Source organism: Littorina saxatilis, linkage group LG1 (assembly GCF_037325665.1).
Source record: "Littorina saxatilis isolate snail1 linkage group LG1, US_GU_Lsax_2.0, whole genome shotgun sequence".
Taxonomy (NCBI): Eukaryota; Metazoa; Mollusca; class Gastropoda; order Littorinimorpha; family Littorinidae; genus Littorina; species Littorina saxatilis.
In genome coordinates, this window is record NC_090245.1 from 33,086,178 (window position 1) to 33,106,378 (window position 20,201).

At 40.4% G+C, this 20,201-nt stretch overlaps 1 protein-coding gene across 1 annotated transcript; it reads left to right on the forward strand.

Annotated features, from left to right (window-relative positions):
• Window positions 1–110: 110 nt before the first annotated feature.
• On the forward strand, window positions 111–18,865 carry LOC138967434 (DENN domain-containing protein 11-like). The gene is made up of 9 exons (XM_070339983.1): window positions 111–357; window positions 1,878–1,977; window positions 2,681–2,839; window positions 3,937–4,093; window positions 4,614–4,752; window positions 5,763–5,888; window positions 6,110–6,260; window positions 6,825–6,899; window positions 8,428–18,865. Exons 1-9 carry the CDS (start codon window positions 126–128, stop codon window positions 8,624–8,626), a joined length of 1,338 nt encoding a protein of 445 aa, XP_070196084.1. The 5' UTR covers window positions 111–125; the 3' UTR covers window positions 8,627–18,865.
• The last annotated feature ends 1,336 nt before the right edge of the window (window positions 18,866–20,201 follow it).

The window sequence follows — 20,201 nt, forward strand, 5'->3', positions numbered from 1 at the left end:
AGTTAGTACTCCTCTTTGTCAGTAGCTTCCCATTCTTGGGCGCAAACCATGGCATGCTCCCCAGCACTTCTCCACTTTTAATCAGCTGGAGCAGGGGAGACCACTCTCACAATCACACATTGACAATGGCGAACGAAGACAGAAAACCTCTGCTATGCGTAGATGAAGATGCGGACGAAGATAACAATCGGATAGCACGACGGAGGGGCTATCAGAGCAGCAATGCGGGGTCGTTGTCGGACTCTGGCCAGGGGGAAACTGGCCGCGTCACCCTCACAACCAGTCCCAGTCTGGCCGCCCTGGCAGAAAGCGATTTCGTCGCTGCTATTTTTGTTGTGGCATTTGACACACGCTCAGGTAAGGCTAGATCATTTTCTTTGATTTAGTTTTCTTTCTCTTCATATTTAACTTATGTGATTTGTTTTTGATTTTGCTCACTGTGCACAGTTAGAATATAGTTAGTTTTTTTTTAAGAAATTAAAAATGTATTTAAACAAATTCCAACACACTTACACAGCACGTACAGCACGTCAGCAGTCATGCCTCAGGGTGTTATTTTTTGGTGTGTGGAAGGATGGTCTTATTCCATGTAAAACTAAAAGAAGTCGTGGCCAAATAAAAAAAATGTAACTGGCCAGCCGGGCGAGTAACTTTAGGAAATGGCAGTAGCTACGGTTACGCCTTTATAACCGCGTAATCCTACTCCGACTTTCTATAGTTATGGCATGACGTCATTTTGATGCAGATAATCGAGGTTACTGTCCTAACCCTCTCGCTAGAGGCTATGGTTACGCCTTTTTCAAGGCGTACAGTCACTCAATCATACGTTACTAATTACTATGATTATGGCACCATAATTGCTATTTCGTTGTAGTTGTAGTATTTTTCTGTTGTAACCCGATTGGTTGATGCTAAACCCCAGAAAACCTCATCAGAAATTAAGAAAATTCTTCCTTAGATCATGTTTTGTTAACAGCTTTGTTTGAAATCATAATTTACTTCTGCAACGTTCACTGCTTCATTTTCGTGCTTGTACTTTACGCTATGGGGCTATCGGGGGTGCCTTCTAACAGGAGCTTAATTGCCTTAGGAATGCAATGTCTAACTTTGAATTCTGTTCACTATTATGGAGTAGAATAGCTATGATGAAAATTTAGATTCAGAGTGTAGATCGAGTTCGCTTGCTCGAGAAGGGATTGCCCTATCATTCACATTTATCGTGCATTGCTAAAATGATGGTGTAACATCGATTCATCTCATCGAATTAATTAAAACCACCATTAAACTTAAAGACAATGTGTTGCAGGGTTAAAGCAGCACTGAAAGAAATTTAAAAGGGTAGTTTTGTTTTTCTTTCAGCACCTTTGAAATTGAATGCACATTAGTCATTAACCATCCAACCAATCAAATCGGGTCTTCTCCAGTGTCTGACTTTATGTGTGTACATAAAATGTGTATGTGACCCAGGGATGGTATACACTGTTTTGGCTTATTGATTTAGCCTTTGCTTTATCAGCTTGTGGTAATGGTGGTGGTAGCAGCCATGCTCAGTCAGTGATGTTGGTGTATGTGTTACTATTGTCAATGGTCACCATGATTACTAAAAGATCCGTCGCGATATAACCTTCGTGGTTGAAAACGACGTTAAACACCAAATAAAGAAAGAAAGATTACTAAAAGATTTGACCTTGTGGCAAAAGCTTTACCAATCAGTTGGGAGGTATTGACTTGATGGTGATCCTATTCCACTCTCTGCTGGCTGAGAAAAGTCCTTGTTGTACCTGAAGACATCACTTTACTTCTCTGAAAGTTTTAACATGGATCTTCTGTTAGAGGACTTTGCTGTGTGTTATGCTATCATCTTTCTGTGTGTGCAGGCAATATGGTTGAGTGGTGTTTACCGGAGGACATTGACCTTGATGGAGTGGAGTTCAAGGCCATGCCAAGTGGGTCACACACGCTAGACAGAGATTTTGTGTAAGTTGGCTTGACAAACTGACAGATGCTTTGCTCTTCGTTAGGGACGTCACTGTCGCATTATTGCTAAGGCGATCTTTAGAATGTGTAATTTCAGGCAAAGCGACCAGTTCACTCTAAATAAATCTTTCACACAATTTGTACACAACCAGTTGCACGTCACTGTCGCATTATTGCTAAGGCGATCTTTAGAATGTGTAATTTCAGGCAAAGCGACCAGTTCACTCTAAATAAATCTTTCACACAATTTGTACACAACCAGTTGCACACAAACCAACAAATATGAAAGACTTCTTGAAAGGGTGGGACTGGGAGGGGATGGAGTTCTTTCAACCTTTTTTTAAATTTTTAAGTGGGAGATTTGGAGATCAATTAAAATATGCTTTACATTTATAACAGGATGAGGAAGGAAGGATGTCATTATGAGGCCACTGACCCTTTTCACAATACAGTGGAACCCTCCTTTTAAGCCCCCCCCCTCCCCCCCCCCCCCCCCCCCCCCCCCCCAATTTAAGACTTCATTTTAAGACCTTGCTTGGTCAGTGTTCCTGTTCATAATGTCTGTAAATGTACCTCCTTTTTAAGACCAGTTTTTGTCAGGTTGTTGGAGGTCCACTGTAGTTTCATTAAGTGTTGTCATTCTCGTTCAGTAAGTGGTGAACGTGCAGATGGATTTGTACATGTTAATATATCTATCTTTCAGGTATTTTCGGAAGGAAGGGTTGTATGGACTGTCATGCTTTGAGAACATGCCAGTGGAGAGCGAGATTGAGAGAGGAGCGCGCATGAAATCAGTGGGCATCCTCTCATACTCCTACACCAACCTGTACAGACACATGCAGTTTTTGGAAACCCAAGTCAGGTAAATACATTGTATAGTCCTTATTTTGTTTCATTAGCCAAAAATGTACACTACCGTTCACCCATCCTTCATGGAGATTTTGTACTCAAAGTGCTTTTTTTCTCTCTCATCGCTATGTTACAATCACTACTTACTCTATGACATCATCTTGCATTGTGCCATTGTTTTTGTTACCGTCATTGTGTGAGAGGTACAGGGAGACTCCTCCTTCACAGGCAATGACGGTCACATAAGATGATATCTTAGAGTAATGATGTCAGTAGGATCTCTCTCGTACGATCATTGCCGAAGCTTAGATACACAACCCCTTAACAACTAACAGGCAACAGATGTAGACAAATTGTAAATGTTAAAACTTTTGGGGAAACATTTTTCCAAGTCTTCACCTGTGTGGCTTGTAGGTGGACTTGGTCTAATTTGTGACAAAATTGTCTTTCCTTGCTGTGTTTACCTCCCCTGATCCTCACCTGCCCCATGCTTCCTATAGAACGCCGTCATCAGTCAACCCAAATGTGACATCAGAAATGTGCTGTGCAGTGCCTTAGTTATGCTTGGCATCACCTTGTGTGCAGACAAAATTCTTTTTGTTACAAACAAAAACATGAGTGGATGCACCCTATGGTACAGTGGAACCACCTTTTCACTCATTGTCTCCCAGGTACGGATATATCCGTACCCACTCATATGGCTCTATCTGACCAGGTACGGATATATCCGCTCAGACTGTTAGCTTCAGTCGCTTCCTGTAACGTCGATCTAACGCCTGCATTCCAGCGTGTTGATACACAGTCACTACACAGTTACTACAATTCTGGGTGACCTGCTGCAGCACAGCTGGTCTCGGCTAAAAAAAACTTGGTCAACATAGGTGGGGTAGAAAGTGTTAAGACCCCCCCCCCCCCCCCTTTTTAAGACCTTGCTTTTTTAGATTGTCTGTTCATAACCTCTGTAAATTGACCCCCATTTTAAGACTCCCTCCTTTTTAAGACCTGAATTTTTAAAAGGGGGGTCCACTGTAGCGCCTTGTAGTCTAAAACTTAGAATAGTGTCTTTTCATATTTGTTGAATTTGTGTCTGATCGTTTGATATTTTTGCAGACACCAGTTAGAAACTCCAGGAAAGTACACCCAGTTGACTGCTCTCTACAATGACAAAAAGGCAGAGTTAGGGGAATCATCACCAACTGGGATTCTTCGCCCCTCTCCCCTCTCCACCCCCTCCACACCCAGTCAGGAGCTGCTTCCAGAAATGAAGGTTTGGAGGATTTTATCTCTTTAAAGTTTGACATCATCTTTGTTGTGTGCTTACTCCAGAAGGATGAAAGTCGCTTGTTCATTTTGATGCTTGTTATTCTCTCAGGTGCCAGGAGAAAGGTTCTGCACAACTCTCTCTTACTCTATTACACTTGTCATGCATTTAGACCTCTTACTTCCCTTTGTTTATCAGATCTTACTCCAGAAAGGTGTCTTGCCTTGTCATACACTAGATGGATATTTGTTCAATTTATGCAGTTCATAAACGGTACTGCTGTTTTTTTAAACAAAAATTACCATGTACCTCTTGACCTTTTCTTCAGGAGGCATGAATACCCTTTGTTTTCTCTGCAATGAGGTATAATACCTGTTCATATTCCTCAGATGTGATGCCGGTACATGTCTGGTATTTCTATGTCTCTAACTCTAAGCCTGTCTGCCTTCAAGTATAGATATAAGTAAATTTTTTTTTGATTTTACAGTGCATGTCCTTTGTCCAATTTTACCCTTATTTTTTGCAGATTACCCACCCAGCAGGCTGTTTTGCCCAGTTCATCAATTTCTTTGGAGACCATGTGTTCACATTGTGGAAATTTGCATTACTACAGCGACGCATCATCTTCTTCTCTCCCCCTCCCATTGGGGTGGTCTGTTACAGAGGTAAGGGGAAAGGGCTAGCAAGGCTAGGGATGGGGTGGGGTGGGGGGGGGGGGGGGGGGGGGGGGATACTGAGGTTGAGGGAGGAGTGAAGGGATTGTAGAGGGTAGAGGAGAAAAGCGTCTGGAAGAGAGAAAAAGATTGTGTCCTTACGTTTCTATGAGTGATGGTGGGCTGATTTGCAAAAATGTTAGTGGTGACTACAATTAAGAGATTCAAACGAGGGTCAGGAGGTTGAGTGGAGTGTATACTTCTTAAAATGGAGAAAACGGTAAAATGTAAAAATCGAAGAAAAAAAAATGTGCACCTCGTTATGCTTTGATAGAGATGGTTATGAAACTTACAAAAGACTGAAAACCGATAGAATGCTAACGTTCAAAATCAAGAATAAAAAAACCGGAAGGGTTAAATCATTGAAACGTTTCATTCAGGACAAAACCAAACATTCACTTTTTTTTCTCAAGTGAATGTTTGCTTTTGTATTGAATAAACCTTTTTTCCATCTTTACCTTTCTTGGGTTTTTTATTTATAGAACTTTACACCCCTCTTAAAAATGTGTTGGAGGTGAGTATCATTCATTTACTTTGTTTGCTGAATGAATACATTAGATGTTAATGTGACAGGGAGACTACCGTCGCCCTTCACAGCAGACTCTGCAGAGTTGTTCGCCTTTGAAGTTGGCAACACCTGTGGATTGTAGAGTTCTGTTTGTGATGGGGTCTGGCGGCTTTTGTCTCTCTGTATGTTCATGGATTCCTTTGCGAATGCATAACAGTTTTTATAGGGCTTAGAAATAAGCTCTAAAATTCTCAATCCTGTTTGATTGGACTTTGCCTCCAAAGGTGATTGTGGTGTTTTGGCACTCGGTTACATTAAGTTTTGAAGAAAATGTTCTAATGTAATGGACAATAACTTATTTGCTGTTGTTAATGTGAGTGTTAGTCTAATAAAGCTGTTCTTTTTCTGAATCGTTCAACAAAAAAATTTTGTTTTCTTTTCTTGTTGTCCACAGTATACTGTGCTTGCTGCCTGGCCAGTCACAACGTCCAGGGTTTGGGGAACCATGAGTTGAGACCTCACTTCTATATTAATGTCGCTGACATTGAAACACTGGAAAACGAGGTCTCCTACATTGCCTGTGAGTTTCTAAAAATGATTTGATATTTATAAAAAAAATTCTTGTCTGTTTTTACCATGGTTGTTTGTTGTGTGTGTGTGTGTGTGTGTGTGTGTGTGTGTGTGTGTGTGTGTGTGTGTGTGTGTGTGTGTGTGTGTGTTATGGTATGTGTAGGATTTTCCTCAATCAAAATAAATCGTTGATCATTGATAACGATTATCATTTTCTGTTCTTTTCCACAGGTACGACAGAGAAGATCTTTGAGTCCAAGTCTCACCTGTACGACATCTACGTAGACAATCAAAACATTAACTGTTCCTCCCCGGCCATGAAAGACTTGCTGAAAACATGCGATGCTGACAGGGAAAAGCTTACAAAACTCAACAATCAAAGGTGAGCTTTTAGTGCAATCAGAAATACTCATAAGAAATTAGTTTCAAATAGGGTTCTTCTGAAATGCAAGTGTTGTGGTCTTGTTCTGTAAGAGTTGCAGGCCTTTAGTTGTTTGGTGTCAGTCTGCCTTCCTGCCTGCCTGTCTATCTATCTATGTCTGTCTGTCTGTCTTCTTTTAGACTTCAAAACACTTTCTGTGTGTGTTGTTTTTACAAATTATGAATTCTTTCTAGCAGGATATTTCAACTTGGTCTAATAGTTAAATGCATGGTTTTGTTATTTGTACAGTTCTGATGGAAAATCTATAGGGTTTGAAGTCCCACTTGCAAGCGTATTTATTTCTCTTTGTTAAGATATTAGACATGACAATTGTAGAAATAGTGCTTCTTTTTACTTGCTTGTTTATTTGTACTTGTGTAGTACTACCAGTAAGACTATGAGAGCTTGGGTCGCTTTGCAAGGCTTTGATTTTTTTTTGTCAGAGAGTCTTTTCACTAGTATCTGTGGCTGGTTATTTTGCCTTTCCTTGCTCTGTTCACTGTATTAGTGTTGTTGTGATTTCAGAGCTCAGCACACGTTTCCCCTGATGTCAGAAGAGGTGGGAGAGGATGACATCACAGAGGAGGAAGTCATTTTGTCGTGAGTATTGTTGAGTGCAGTGAAGCAGAGTGTTCCCAGTTGAGGGCAGACCTTTTTCTGTCAACCTGACCTTCTTGCTTTGTTCTTTTTTGCCTGGCCTGCTTTTCGCACATGAAAAGCAAGAGCAGACCTGGGAACCCATACGATTTCGCCGTATTTTGTACGCATTATTGTCTAGAATACGATCAGTACGGTCAGTGGAAAAACAATACGACCAGAAAAATTCCTAGACTACTTTTCTTCACAAGCACATCCCGAAGCCGATCCAATACTTTGACACATGATTACAGTTTTTGTCAGAAAACATTGAAAGAAGCATTTGTTTTTAATGTATTGGTAAACTTAATAAACGGTACGACAGGCGCAGGTGAAGCATGTTTAAATCATGGATGTTCAAATGCTGTGTGGAGTACGCTCATTTTTCTGAAAATACACCAAGTTTGTTTGAGAATACTCCAAGTGCAAAACAGGGGTTCCCAGGTCTGCAAGAGAAACCTATTGCAGTCGTCTCGTTGAATTTATTGTGACACAAACAGTCTGTTTATTGAATGATTTGAAGTGCCGTGAGACTCGCGTCTGGTGTTGATGAAATCCGTGGAAGAATGTTTAATTATCATAAATTATTATTATTTTCATTGTTTCAGTTCTGTGTGCGTGCATGTGTTCACTGATATGTTAAGTCAAGTATTTTCTTGTTATTAACAGCTTTTGAAATTCACAACATTTCTACTTGAAGACAGGCTAGTGTCGCTCCAAGAAAACAGAGTTCCAAGAGTTTACTCTCATTCTCTCTTTTTCTTGTGTGTATGTTTCGTGTTGTTTAAAAAAATAAATAAATAAAAATAAAAACCTTCATGCTGATGTTTGGAAGGTTTTGCTCCGTTTGTGATAATTTTTAATTTTGTTTATTTTGATATTATAATAATAATAATAATACGAGAATTTATAACGCGCACAGATCTCACCACAAGGCGACTCAAGGCGCACTCATACACATTCTTTTGCATAAACAACTCATTCACACTCATTTACGACCGGCACGGTTGGCCTAGAGGTAAGGCGTCCGCCCCGTGATCGGGAGGTCGTGGGTTCGAACCCCGGCCGGGTCATACCTAAGACTTTAAAATTGGCAATCTAGTGGCTGCTCCGCCTGGCGTCCGGCATTATGGGGTTAGTGCTAGGACTGGTTGGTCCGGTGTCAGAATAATGTGACTGGGTGAGACATGAAGCCTGTGCTGCGACTTCTGTCTTGTGTGTGGCGCACATTAAATGTCAAAGCAGCACTGCCCTGATATCGCCCTTCGTGGTCGGCTGGGCGTTAAGCAAACAAACAAACAAACACTCATTTACACTTAAGCATAAATTACATGAAAATGACAAGGCAACAACACAAATAGAGACACGGTACTCAAAAGTAAGCATGAAAAACAAAAGAAAATGTCAAATAATATGTACAAGGCTATTTACAACTGCTCTGATTTAGGCTTGTGGGTGAGGTGAATAGAATACTTTTATCTGATCTCTTCAGGTACTTCATGGAGCTGAACGATCGGCTGTTCCACACTCTGTTGGACATCTCCATGTCACATGACCGACAGCTGACCTCCGACCACATGAAGGCCATTGGCCTTGACCCTGTTGGTGACCGCACGTTTCTCATGGAGCTGGTGGAGCATTATGGGATTGATGTTGTGCTTATGGTGGACAATCCTTGCTGTCCGAAATGATCGAGGAAATGAAACGTTGAGTTTGGCTGATTCGTGGGACCTACTGGTGTTCTTGTGGATTGCTCTTATGTGCAATATTTTTTTTTGTATTTGTCTCTCTTTCTCTCTCTGTCTCTCTCTTTCTTCTTTCTTTCTCTCTCTTTCTTCTCTCTTTCTCGTCTCCCCTTCCTTCTTTCTTCCTCCCCCCACCCAAAGCCCCTTTTATCGTACCTCCATCTAACTACATTGTACACACCCCACCTTCACATAATGATGTCTTTCTGAGACAGATGAATTTTAGGCAAACAATAAACACAGCCCCACCCCCATCCCCATCAGAACTTGTGTCAAACGTTAAGAGGATGAAGAGGATCAAACCTGTTTGTGAAACACACTGTCAGCTAATATTAAAGTAGTAGAAAATGGCTGTTTTTATTGTAATGGCAAGTCTGTCTTTAGCTACTCTAAGCATTTAATTCTGCACAGCAAATTCTTCTGATGTAACTTTATTTAATGCACCAATGTTGGACATGAAGAGGGACCATGTGAAAATGATTGTGAGTGAAGCGGTATATCACTTAAACCAATGCAAAGTATTAACCCAGCAGCATCACATTACATGTAGTATTTTGGACTCAAAAGTGGAATCCATTTGAATACTCTAATATCTCCGTAATAATTATCGTGAAAAAAGAGCAACATTTTGAAGTGGACCTAACATGCACAGACATACATCCATATCTTTACACACAGGTAGATTACATGCATGTATATACAACTTGGCCATATAGTTGTTGCAGAATAATGTTAGAAAATGTCTTGTACATTTCTATTCCGCTTCTTGTCGGAGCAGGCATGAGATCTTTCCATTAATTGGCAGAATTTTTGTTTTTTACAGCTCGAGAGATCATTTTTGAGTTTTATCGGATTGTACGATTTGGCATTTTATTGTTTTCAATAATTGTCCAGTGGGTGATGGGGAAGGCATTCTTTCAGGTTTTTCTTGCTTTTTTTCAATTTCACAATCTCATGTCTCCTTAGACCTTTTTCATAAGGAAACCATGCTACATTCAAAGAACAAACAGTGTGCCAAACAAATACAAAGTTAACTGTGTTGGAGAAGGCTTATAACCTACAGAAATGGGATCTCATTATGTATATGTATGTGGTGAAGAATTCTGGATTTCTTGGGTGTGTTTCTGTGTGAGTGTGTTAACACATGTGTTGTTTCTGGTGCTTGAGCGTTTATGTTTGTTCGTTAGTTTGTTCACTTGTTTGCGCGTCTTCTATGATGTACAGTTATTTGGGCCTAAGAGACAGGCACAGAAGGGGGCGGGGAAGTAGCTCAGTTGGTAGCGCACTGGCTTTGTAGCCAGTTGGTCGCTATCAGCGCAAGTTCGAATCCCACGTTTGGCGAGAGATTTATTTCTCGGAGTCAACTTTGTGCAGACTCTCTTCAGGTGTCCGAACACCCCCGTGTGCACACATGCGCACGAAAAAGAACCCAAGTTCACAGCGAAAGTCTCAGGGCTTGGAAAACACGACGACACGCATGCATCATCTCTTGTCTCTGATTATCATGATCGTATTTCGATACTTTGACAAGACAAATCCAATGCTGGTGTGTCGAAGAAGACGGCCACAGCAGGCTTATTCGAGTCAAAGTATCACACCATATCTTCAGCATATTACCAATACCTGTCCCAATATAGGCCAACTGGTCTTAGGCACAGAAAGGCTTTACATTGTAACAGAAAAAGATTGGGAATGTGACAGGTGGCATTTTAGTGAGTATATTATCATATGCCTATGTATACAGATTGTTCTGCTGTAATCATGTGATTTGTACTTCCTTTCTTTGTTTTACATTTGACTTTTAAGACTTATCAAACTTTTTTTTAATCAATGTTATCGCTACTTACTTTAAAGGCTGACATATAGTCCTATTTAATTAGTTTTATTACTTCCAGGGCTTGTCCCATCGTTGCGGGGATGTATAAATTGAGCTTCCTGCAAAGTTTTAGGTTTGAAGTCCTTACCAATTACGAGAAATAATTAATTCTTTATTGCTATGTTTAGCAACAGTTCTCCAGGACTTGGGCTATTTTTAGACTGTCAACACAGACAGTACAGCTTCGTCAATCCCTGCGTGAAGGAAATCGCTCACCTTCCACGTGCAAAACGTAGTGATATTGGCACGCCAGATTAGCGCGGTAGCGTATTGTGCTTTAGCAGGAAAGCGCGCTTTTCTGTATTCTTGTTAACTTCGCAATTTCCGGAAAACATCCACTTCACTTTGAGACTGTTCTGTTTACATTCGACACTATCAACACCACTTTGCAATACTGAAATAATTTTTTCTGTGTTCGAAAGCTACAGCCAATCGTTATTATATCCCCTTAGGTACAGTTTTATAACATTATTGGCACATGTAAACAATATGAATTAATCCCCCCCCCCCCCCCCCCCCCCCCCGCGGGTTAGGGGGAAGAATTTACCGGATGCTCCCCAGCATGTCGTAAGAGGCGACCAACGGATTCTGTTTCTCCTTTTACCCTTAAGTGTTTCTTGTGTAGAAAATAGTCAATGTTTGTAAAGATTTTAGTCAAGCAGTATGTAAGAAATGTTAAGTCCTTTGTACTGGAAACTTGCATTCTCCCAGTAAGGTCATATATTGTACTACGTTGCAAGCCCCAGGAGCAATTTTTTGATTAGTGCTTTTGTGAACAAGAAACAATTAACAAGAGGCTCTATCCCATCCCCCCCCCCCCCCCCCCCCTTTCCCCGTCGCGATATAACCTTGAACGGTTGAAAACGACATTAAACACCAAATAAAGAAAGAAAGATATGAATTAATTAATGAACGCTACATATATGGCAGCCTTTAAGAGAGGTTGACAGGGGAATTTATTTTTGTAGAAAAGATTCAGTGATGAGATTTAATCATTTGATCAGCTGATTGTAAGAGAGCAGATGAGCAGAGTTTGTTTGGTTTTTGTTGTGAGGACGTGGGCAGTGGTTTTCAAACAGTATTTTTGTATTTGGTGCTTTCTTGGGAATATTCTATGAGAAATTCACAAATGTAGACTGTGTTTTCATCTCTCTCTCTCTCTCTCTCTCTCTCTCTCTCTCTCTCTCTCTCTCTCTCTCTCTCTCTCTCTCTCTCTCTCTCTCTCTCTCTCTTATAACTTGACATTATTGTTTGTCAGGCTAAAGATATTTCATCATGTTGATATGATTGGAGACTGCACTCTATTGTTTATAAGCACAATTTTGAAGAGAGATGTTATATAATGTACTCATCAGTTAAAATAGGAATGTGATTGTTACTTTTTTTATAATGTGTGTTAGTTTATTGGACTAGAAACGCAAGTGTATGAACAGTAACGCATTGTGGCTTATTATTTTGAAATGTGTACTGGGTTGAACATGCTAATGTTTTGATTCAATTTTTGTTTTCAATTCTGTGTGGGATATATCCAGTACAAGCTTAAGCAAGGTTACACCATGACTTGTGGAAGCTGGTGTTCTTTTCACCTGATCATAGGAACGGTAGATTGTACAGAGGTAAGTTGACAGTATTTATTGTACTTAAAAGCACTTCTGTACTGTTATTTTGTGATTGCAAAGACACTGACTAATTGAGGCATTCCAATTTTTTTACTAGTCAGTGAGAGGGCTACAAATATGATAATGTGCATAAACTTAAAGGCACAGTAAGCCTCCCGTAAACCATCACAGATACTGTCAGGCTTTTACACACAGTACAAACACCCTTCCATTTGAACGCTCACCAAACGGGAACATCCTAGGTGCCCTGCGTAAAGAGCGAGCAATTTTTAAAGAATTAATTTTGCGGATTGTCTCGGACACTTTTTGGACCGTGGTGCGTTTTGGCGCTAGACCTAACTATTAAAATCTAAATAATGAATTGACAGCTTGTTACACAAACATTCTTAAATCATAAAAGAATTCTTTTTTCATCAAGACAAGATCAGTACAATTCGAAGTTTTGGAAGTTTGAAAAAAGAAAAGCCCGGAAGCAGGGTCACGCAAGGTAGTGGTTCTCGTAGCAGACGACGGTTTATGCATATCGCCAGTTCCTCTCAACATTCAAAAGCCATCGCTAGAGTTCTTGTGAACCACAGCCGTTTGTTTCGTGCATAGTGAGAGGTGCATAATAACGTGCTATTGCAGATAAGCTCACATCGATTCGCATTCAAATTACTAACTGACGACTACATTGTGAAAAAGGGAAACTGGATCACACGGGTTCACGATGGCTCAGGGGTAAGATAAACCACGCAACAATAAATTCTTTGAACATTTTTCGCTCTTTACGGAGGGCACCTAGGATGTCCTCAAGCGGTGAGTGTTTAAATGAAAGGGTGTTTGTACTGTGTGTAAAAGCCTGACAGTATCTGTGATGGTTTACTGGAGGCTTACTGTGCCTTTAAACATGCATTTGAATTTATTGTTACTTTATGTCTTCTGTTGTTTCAAGTAGGCGGTTTTGGCTGCAATGTAGAAATCTGTGTTTCGCGAATGCTCATACAGACTCTTACCAGAGATCTTGACAAATGTAGGACATAAATCCAGACGTACAAACATTTCCTCTGACACTTAAAAATGTGATTTTGATTTAGAAGTTGTTGCTGGTGAGTCCACTTGGCACAGAGAAGAAGACTGATGACCAATCAAATATGACCAGCGGTGATCATGAATGGTTCTGCACGTCCACGGTTATCTCCCCATAGTGAGCAGCTCTATACCTCCCTTAACACGGATGATTCATTTTAAAATCCGTTTTTAGCGTATTATCAACTCATGTCCCTAAAAGGAAAATTTCCTGTGAGGACGTTAAGGACCCCCTAGTTAGTTAGTTAAAATCCGTCAAAGACTAAGTACAGCTGCCTGTATGGTGATTGAAATGGATTGTACACATAACTTAGTTGACAGAGTCACCTTCTCTGTACCAAGAGGCCCTGCAAGTGTCAAGCAAAGCCAGGCTCAACAACATCAACAAGGCTTCCTGCTGTGGTTGCAGCCACCAGAGTCCGGCAGCCTAGTGTTCACTCGTTTTCTGGGCATATTTGATCTCTTGCTTTTTGCATTCCTGGTGTGATGTGCTTTCACGATGTATTTCAACACAATGAAAAACTTTGGTTGTTCTTATTAGGTTTATACTGTTTTGGCCGATTTTGGATAATTCATCATACTGCTGTGTAAAAGCTTCCTTATGTTGTAATTCTTCTTAAATGATCATAAATGTACATGTATGTATCAATCTGCAAAACCACACTAACCTGATCCTGGAACGTTAAATCATTGTTTAATTGTTTTTAGTGTGGGATCGATGAGTATATGCATGAACATTTTAATGGCTGATTTCAATAAGATTGAAGCCAGGTTTTAAATTTTGGTCGTTAAAAACTGCTTTGTCAAGATGAGATATCGTATTTTAAAGGTACAGTCTTTCTTGTGTATAAGCACTCATGCACACTGCCTGGTTACAGACGTGTCAATTTAAGACTTTTACCTATTGTAAGAGAAGGCTTCCAGTAGGACACGTACCCAAAACATACACCAACCGCTTTCTGTGCGCAGTGACCATTTTTTGCTGAATTAATTCTGATATCTGAAACCTATGTCAAAGTGTGAAACTGATTCAGCAAATAAATCCCGTTCAAGACAGGCTGCAGACTTGAGCCATGAGTTTAATTGAGGAGATGGCTCTTATCCCACATTCATTGTCTCCCAGGGCTCTATCTCACCAGGTACGGATATATCCGCTCAGACTGTAAAGTACATCTGACGCCTGCATTCCAGCGTGTTGATATAAAGTCACTACACAGTTACTACAATTCTGGGTGACCTGCTGCAGCACAGCTGGTCTCGGCTACAACAAACTTGGTCAACATAGGTGGGGTAGAAAGTGTTAAAGGCCTTGATAGATTTGTGGCAGTGAACATGATTGTGTATGCAAGAAGGACAGAACCTTTAAGTCTTCATATTAAAAATCATCATTGCAGCTAGACTGGTTCTGGATAGACAAGTGAGCGGAGGATTGCATATAAAACTGGACAGAAATGACGGATTAAGAAACTGTTTTGTTTGGTTTTTTTTCCTTGTTTGTTTGTGTGAATTGTTTTTTCCTACGGGTCTATGTTATGTGTTAAGAGTTATTATGTATGGATCTTAACTGCAGGAGGAAGGGAATTGTTTTGACATGAATATAACCCCCTCCCATCTTTCTCTCTGTCTGTTTCTCTCTCTCCCCCCCCCCCCCCCTCTCCCTCTCCCTCTCTCTCTTGAAATGCTCTGATTGAGATTTATAAAATACGATTAAGGAATATGTTGTTTCCTGTTTATATGAATCTGCTGCATGTAGAAGTCTTAAAGATCATGTGAACATGTCCCTGGTAATCTATAATTTGTGTTTAAAGTAACCATACAGGGAAATCCGGTCATTCCAAATTCCTAAAACCATTGTGGACAGGGTGTCTGTTTGCAAAGATATCACATAAATAAATCCCTGCGCCTTGAATATGTGCGCAATATAAATTGCATAAAATTAAAATTAAATAAAAAATAAAAAAATAAATCCCTGCGCTTAGAACTGTTCCCACGGAATATGCGCGATATAAGCCTCATATTGATTGATTGATTGATTGTGTACATGTTTCCCTGTGCCAGTAGATACATATTGATTTGTGCACTAGGGTTCTGTAGATTCAAATTCAGAAGTAAGAAGGCACAGTTGAACCCCTCTGTGAAGATTGCGACCTCCACAATTCTGATAAATCAGGTCTTAAAAGGGAGGGAGTCTAAAAATTGAAGTACAGTCGAACACGGCTCTACCAAATCGAAAGGTGAATTATATAGGGAAAAAACCCTTGTCATGGATCCTTTCGGGTGGTCGTCGAAGGCAGGTAGTTGTTATCGAGAGGTAATCACCAGGGCTGGTTCGACAGTACATGTACGGATGTTATGAACAGAAAATGTGAAAAAGTAGGGTATTAACGGTGGGGGTCCACTGTTGTTAGGACCCCCTGCGGGTTAGGGGGAAGAATTTACCCGATGCTCCCCAGCATGTCGTAAGAGGCGACTAACGGATTCTGTTTCTCCTTTTACCCTTGTTAAGTGTTTCTTGTTTAGAATATAGTACTAGTCAATGTTTGTAAAGATTTTAGTCAAGCAGTATGTAAGAAATGTTAAGTCCTTTGTACTGGAAACTTGCATTCTCCCAGTAAGGTCATATATTGTACTACGTTGCAAGCCCCTGGAGCAAATTTTTGATTAGTGCTTTTGTGAACAAGAAACAATTGACAAGTGGCTCTATCCCATCTCCCCCTTTCCCCGTCGCGATATAACCTTCGTGGTTGAAAACGATGTTAAACACCAAATAAAGAAAGAAAGAAACTGTTGTTATTTTGCTTTGTGTGTAAATATTAAAGTACTGTGATCCCAACCAGCGATGATACACCAGTGTTACTTAACCTCATGTGGTCATGTGCAATACTTATCTTTTATTTCTGGCATGTCAGATTTGGATTGGTTTTTAGCATCAGGTAGGTTCTTGTTCTTCTTCTCCGTTCATGGGCTGCAACTCCCATGTACGCTCATGTTTTGCACAATTGTGTTTTTACAGGAATGATCATTTGTTCACTGCCATTTAGGCAGCCATACTCTGTTTTCATGCGACATGAGGTAGGTTGAAATTCAGGGCAGTTTTAATTCCTCTTTGTAATCCTTGGTAGATTGGAATTCTAATATCTTTTTGTGCCGATCCTTATCACATCTTTACTGGAACAAAAAAATGTTGGTCTTACATGTACTATAAAACTGTTATTGTAAAATTTTGATTTAAATAACAAAATTTAAGTTGTATTTTATGAATAAAATTCTTTATGGCTTTCTCAGAATTAATGTGAATGTTTAATTTATGGAAGAATGTTTTAGTCAGTAAAATATCTTGCTTTTGATTGGTTTGATATATTAGTATGCACCATACATGTATAAGTACGTTTTTGCATTTTTTTAAGAACATGCAGAAAATTTACTTACATATATTTGTTTAATCGTTTGAGTATTATTTTGATATCTTAGGCATTTTGCTACAGCAGAAGCTAGTGTTGTAAATTAATCTGCATGTGCTTGTATTTATCACTCTTACAAGTGTTTTCCAACTGAAAAGCATTAACAAAGTGAAGTGAAGGAGAGTAAATGCTAATGATGTGGTTTAAAAAAAAAAATTGTTTTTGTTGTTGATAGTAGTGTAGGTGTGAAATGAGAATCAGCAATTGAGGAAACTTCAACAACTAGTCACTAACTAACAATGACAACATGTGACCCCCCCCCCCCCCCCCCCCCCAGAACTAACTATGCTTATTAAGAGTAGATCGTTTCTCAGAGTGCACATATTGAAAATGCTTCAGGGCAGAAGTAATTGAAGAAATGAAAGAAGAAAGGCATCTTCACACTGTATTGAGGGCTTATAACAACAGCAGCGGCAAGGGCAGTAGCAGAGTTTGTTTTAAAGTTCATAGAAGTTTATAGTAATGATTAAAAAGTTACTTTAAGTAAAATATGATATTTACATTGTACATGTATCAGTGTGGATGTCCTTAGCTCAGCTTAGATTCTGACCTCTATCCTGCATAGGATTAGGAGAGCCTCCGCAACAGAAGCCTGCAGAGGAAACAGATTTTCCTGTCATCAGTCCTGGAAGGAACATTATGAGCAAGCTTTAACAGCAAAAATCCAGTTGAATTTGTGTGTACATACAGTAGACGGCAAATATTTTACTTCTGATGCTTAGCGTTGTGATTTGTACTGGCAGTGATCAGGAGAAGGGGCAGTGAACTCCACACTATGGCTAGTGTGTTTAGTACAGTACTTGCAAGTCCAGATGATTAGCTTCCTTGACACCTCTGTTTGAAAACACTCGTTGAATGTCGGATTGTGTTCACAGTGGTTCTCTGCAGTCGTTGTTGTGTCCAGCTCAGTCTTCTCTTCCTAATGATATTCCATGAAATAATTTTAAAGTACCGTCCTTCCCGCGTAAATTATTATGTTCACCGTAACAGTTCTGTCCCGACTGTCACACAGAATACAACAACTCTTACACTTAGACACTTACCAAAAGTCAACAGCGTGGCTGCATCCTGTGCAGTGGTGGGTTGTTTTTTTCAGAATTAATTTAGCAGGTGTCGCTTGCAAAGTTAATTGAACAACAAAAGTTAACTTTGCATGCGAAGATTCCATGGCAGGCTGCTGATTATTGGTATAGTTTTAAGTTGAAGGATGGTTTTATTGGGAGCATGTCTATGTTCCCCCAGGTCTATGTTCCCCCAGGTCTATGTTCCTCCAGTCATACCATGTGTCATGTCATGCCATGCCATGTCAGGTCATGTGTCATGCCATATGTTATTTCACATCGGCCATCAATAACCTGAATTTCTCTATTAATTAAGGCTCTCTATAATGTACTGGCATAAATAGATCCCTGCGCCTTGAGTCCGAGTCTGGAGATACGCGCCGCGCGCGATATAAGACTTCATAATAAAAGAGTAGTCCGCTCCTTCCACTGAAAACCCAAGCTTTATCAGTGGGCTAGCTACCAACAAACAGGCCAAGAGAGAGGCTGAATAAAAGAATAGATCCGTTGTGTATTGCAACGGAATGCAGTAACTTCTGTAGGCCTACCGCTTTTTGGATTTTTGGGAAATGACGGGCAGTTTGGAGACATTGTTGGCGGGAAAAGTACACACCCAAGTACACACCCCACACAGAGTTTACTCCATTTCAGATTTCTAGAAATTTCAAAGTTCCCCCAGGACAGAAATGTCATTTGCCATGACATGACACATGCCATGACACATGACATAATGACATAACATATTAGACCTGGGGGAACATAGACCTGGGAGAACATAGACCTGGGGGAACATCGGGTGCCTCCCGTTTTATTCTGTGTGAAAGCCTGAACAGATTTGCGGTTGGTGAACAAGATAACAAGATCACTTTCATGCACGAGAAGGGATGTATTTTTTATTGCTTCAACCAGATACATGTATCAATTTCTCTACTTCATCTGAGCCGGGGCCAGCCCCAGAGTGTGCCTGTCAGTGGAGGGGGATTGTTGCTGATGATGCTATGTTAAACATTCCATAATGTCTGTACCGGTAGTTATGATGTAGTGAGTATGTACCCAGCTGAAAAGGTTTTCATCAAAATAAATGTTTGTTTGGCCAAGTGCATGATTTTGTGTGTGTGTGTGTGTGTGTGTACTGTTTGCGTGCAAGTGGTTTTTACCGCATGTGTTTGTTAGAGACAGCTTGATCGCTTGAAGTACAAGCCAGTAGCGCTACCGCTTAAAGCCCCAGTATGTCTCAAATGGTTTCATTTTCATTACTTTATTGTCCCATCGCTGGGAAATTCGGGTCGCTTCCTCCCAGTGGAAAGCTAGCAGCAACGGAGTCGCGCTTCCCAGGTGTCTGCGTGTTTAGGTGTATTCAGCCACCTGCACTTATGGCAGAATGACCAAGGTCTTTTACGTGCCATTGTGGTGACACGGGGGTGGGACATGGCTTCCGTCTCTGGGTCTGCACATAAAGTTGACGCGTGTCCGTCCCGGCCCGAATTCGAAATTGAACCTGCGACCTTCCGATCACAAGTCCAGTGCTCTACCAACTGAGCTACCGGGCCCCCAAAACGATTTAAATCTGCTAATGAAAAAAGCAGTTCTAACCTTATGGAACACACTTGCAATAGCATTAAATGAAACAGTTCGTTTGAATTGCTATTTATCTCGCGTAAACCACACACCAGATTTCGTGGTTTATCTAACCCCTGAGCCATCGTTCCCCCCGCGGGTTAGGGGGAAGAATTTACCCGATGCTCCCCAGCATGTCGTAAGAGGCGACTAACGGATTCTGTTTCTCTTTTTACCCTTGTTAATTGTTTCTTGTATAGAATATAGTCAATTTTTGTAAAGATTTTAGTCAAGCAGTATGTAAGAAATGTTAAGTCCTTTGTACTGGAAGCTTGCATTCTCCCAGTAAGGTAATACATTGTACTACGTTGCAAGCCCCTGCCTGGAGCAAATTTTTGATTAGTGCTTTTGTGAACAAGAAACAATTGACAAGTGGCTCTATCCCATCTCCCCCCTTTCCCCGTCGCGATATAACCTTCGTGGTTGAAAACGACGTTAAACACCAAATAAAGAAAGAACGAATGAGCCATCGTGAACCCGTGTGATCCACTTTCCTTTTTTTCACGATTTAGTCGTCAGTTTGTGATTTCAATGCGACTGGCTGTATCTGCAATTGCACGTTATTGTGTACCTCTGATTCTAAAACGCAACAAACGGCTGCGAGTCACACGAACTTGTCGGTGGGGGCTGGCTTCAAAGAAAGCGAGCGCTATGCAGAAAAATCGTCTGCTTTGAGACACGACCTTTCGTGGCCCTGCTTCCGGCCTATCTTTTTTAAAATAACACTTTCAAAACTTCGAATTGTACTGATCTTGTCTTTATGAAAAAAGAAATCTTTTATGATTGAAGAATATTTGTGTTACAAGCTGTCAATTTATC

What these genes read in the sequence shown, in the direction of transcription:
- LOC138967434 (XM_070339983.1), top strand. Translation starts at nt 126, where the DNA reads ATGGCGAACGAAGACAGAAAACCTCTGCTATGCGTAGATGAAGATGCG. An exon ending in ACGCTAGACAGAGATTTTGT is followed by an intron (nt 1,978 to 2,680) that starts GTAAGTTGGCTT and finishes TCTATCTTTCAG; the next exon opens with GTATTTTCGGAAGGAAGGGT. An exon ending in TTTTTGGAAACCCAAGTCAG is followed by an intron (nt 2,840 to 3,936) that starts GTAAATACATTG and finishes ATATTTTTGCAG; the next exon opens with ACACCAGTTAGAAACTCCAG.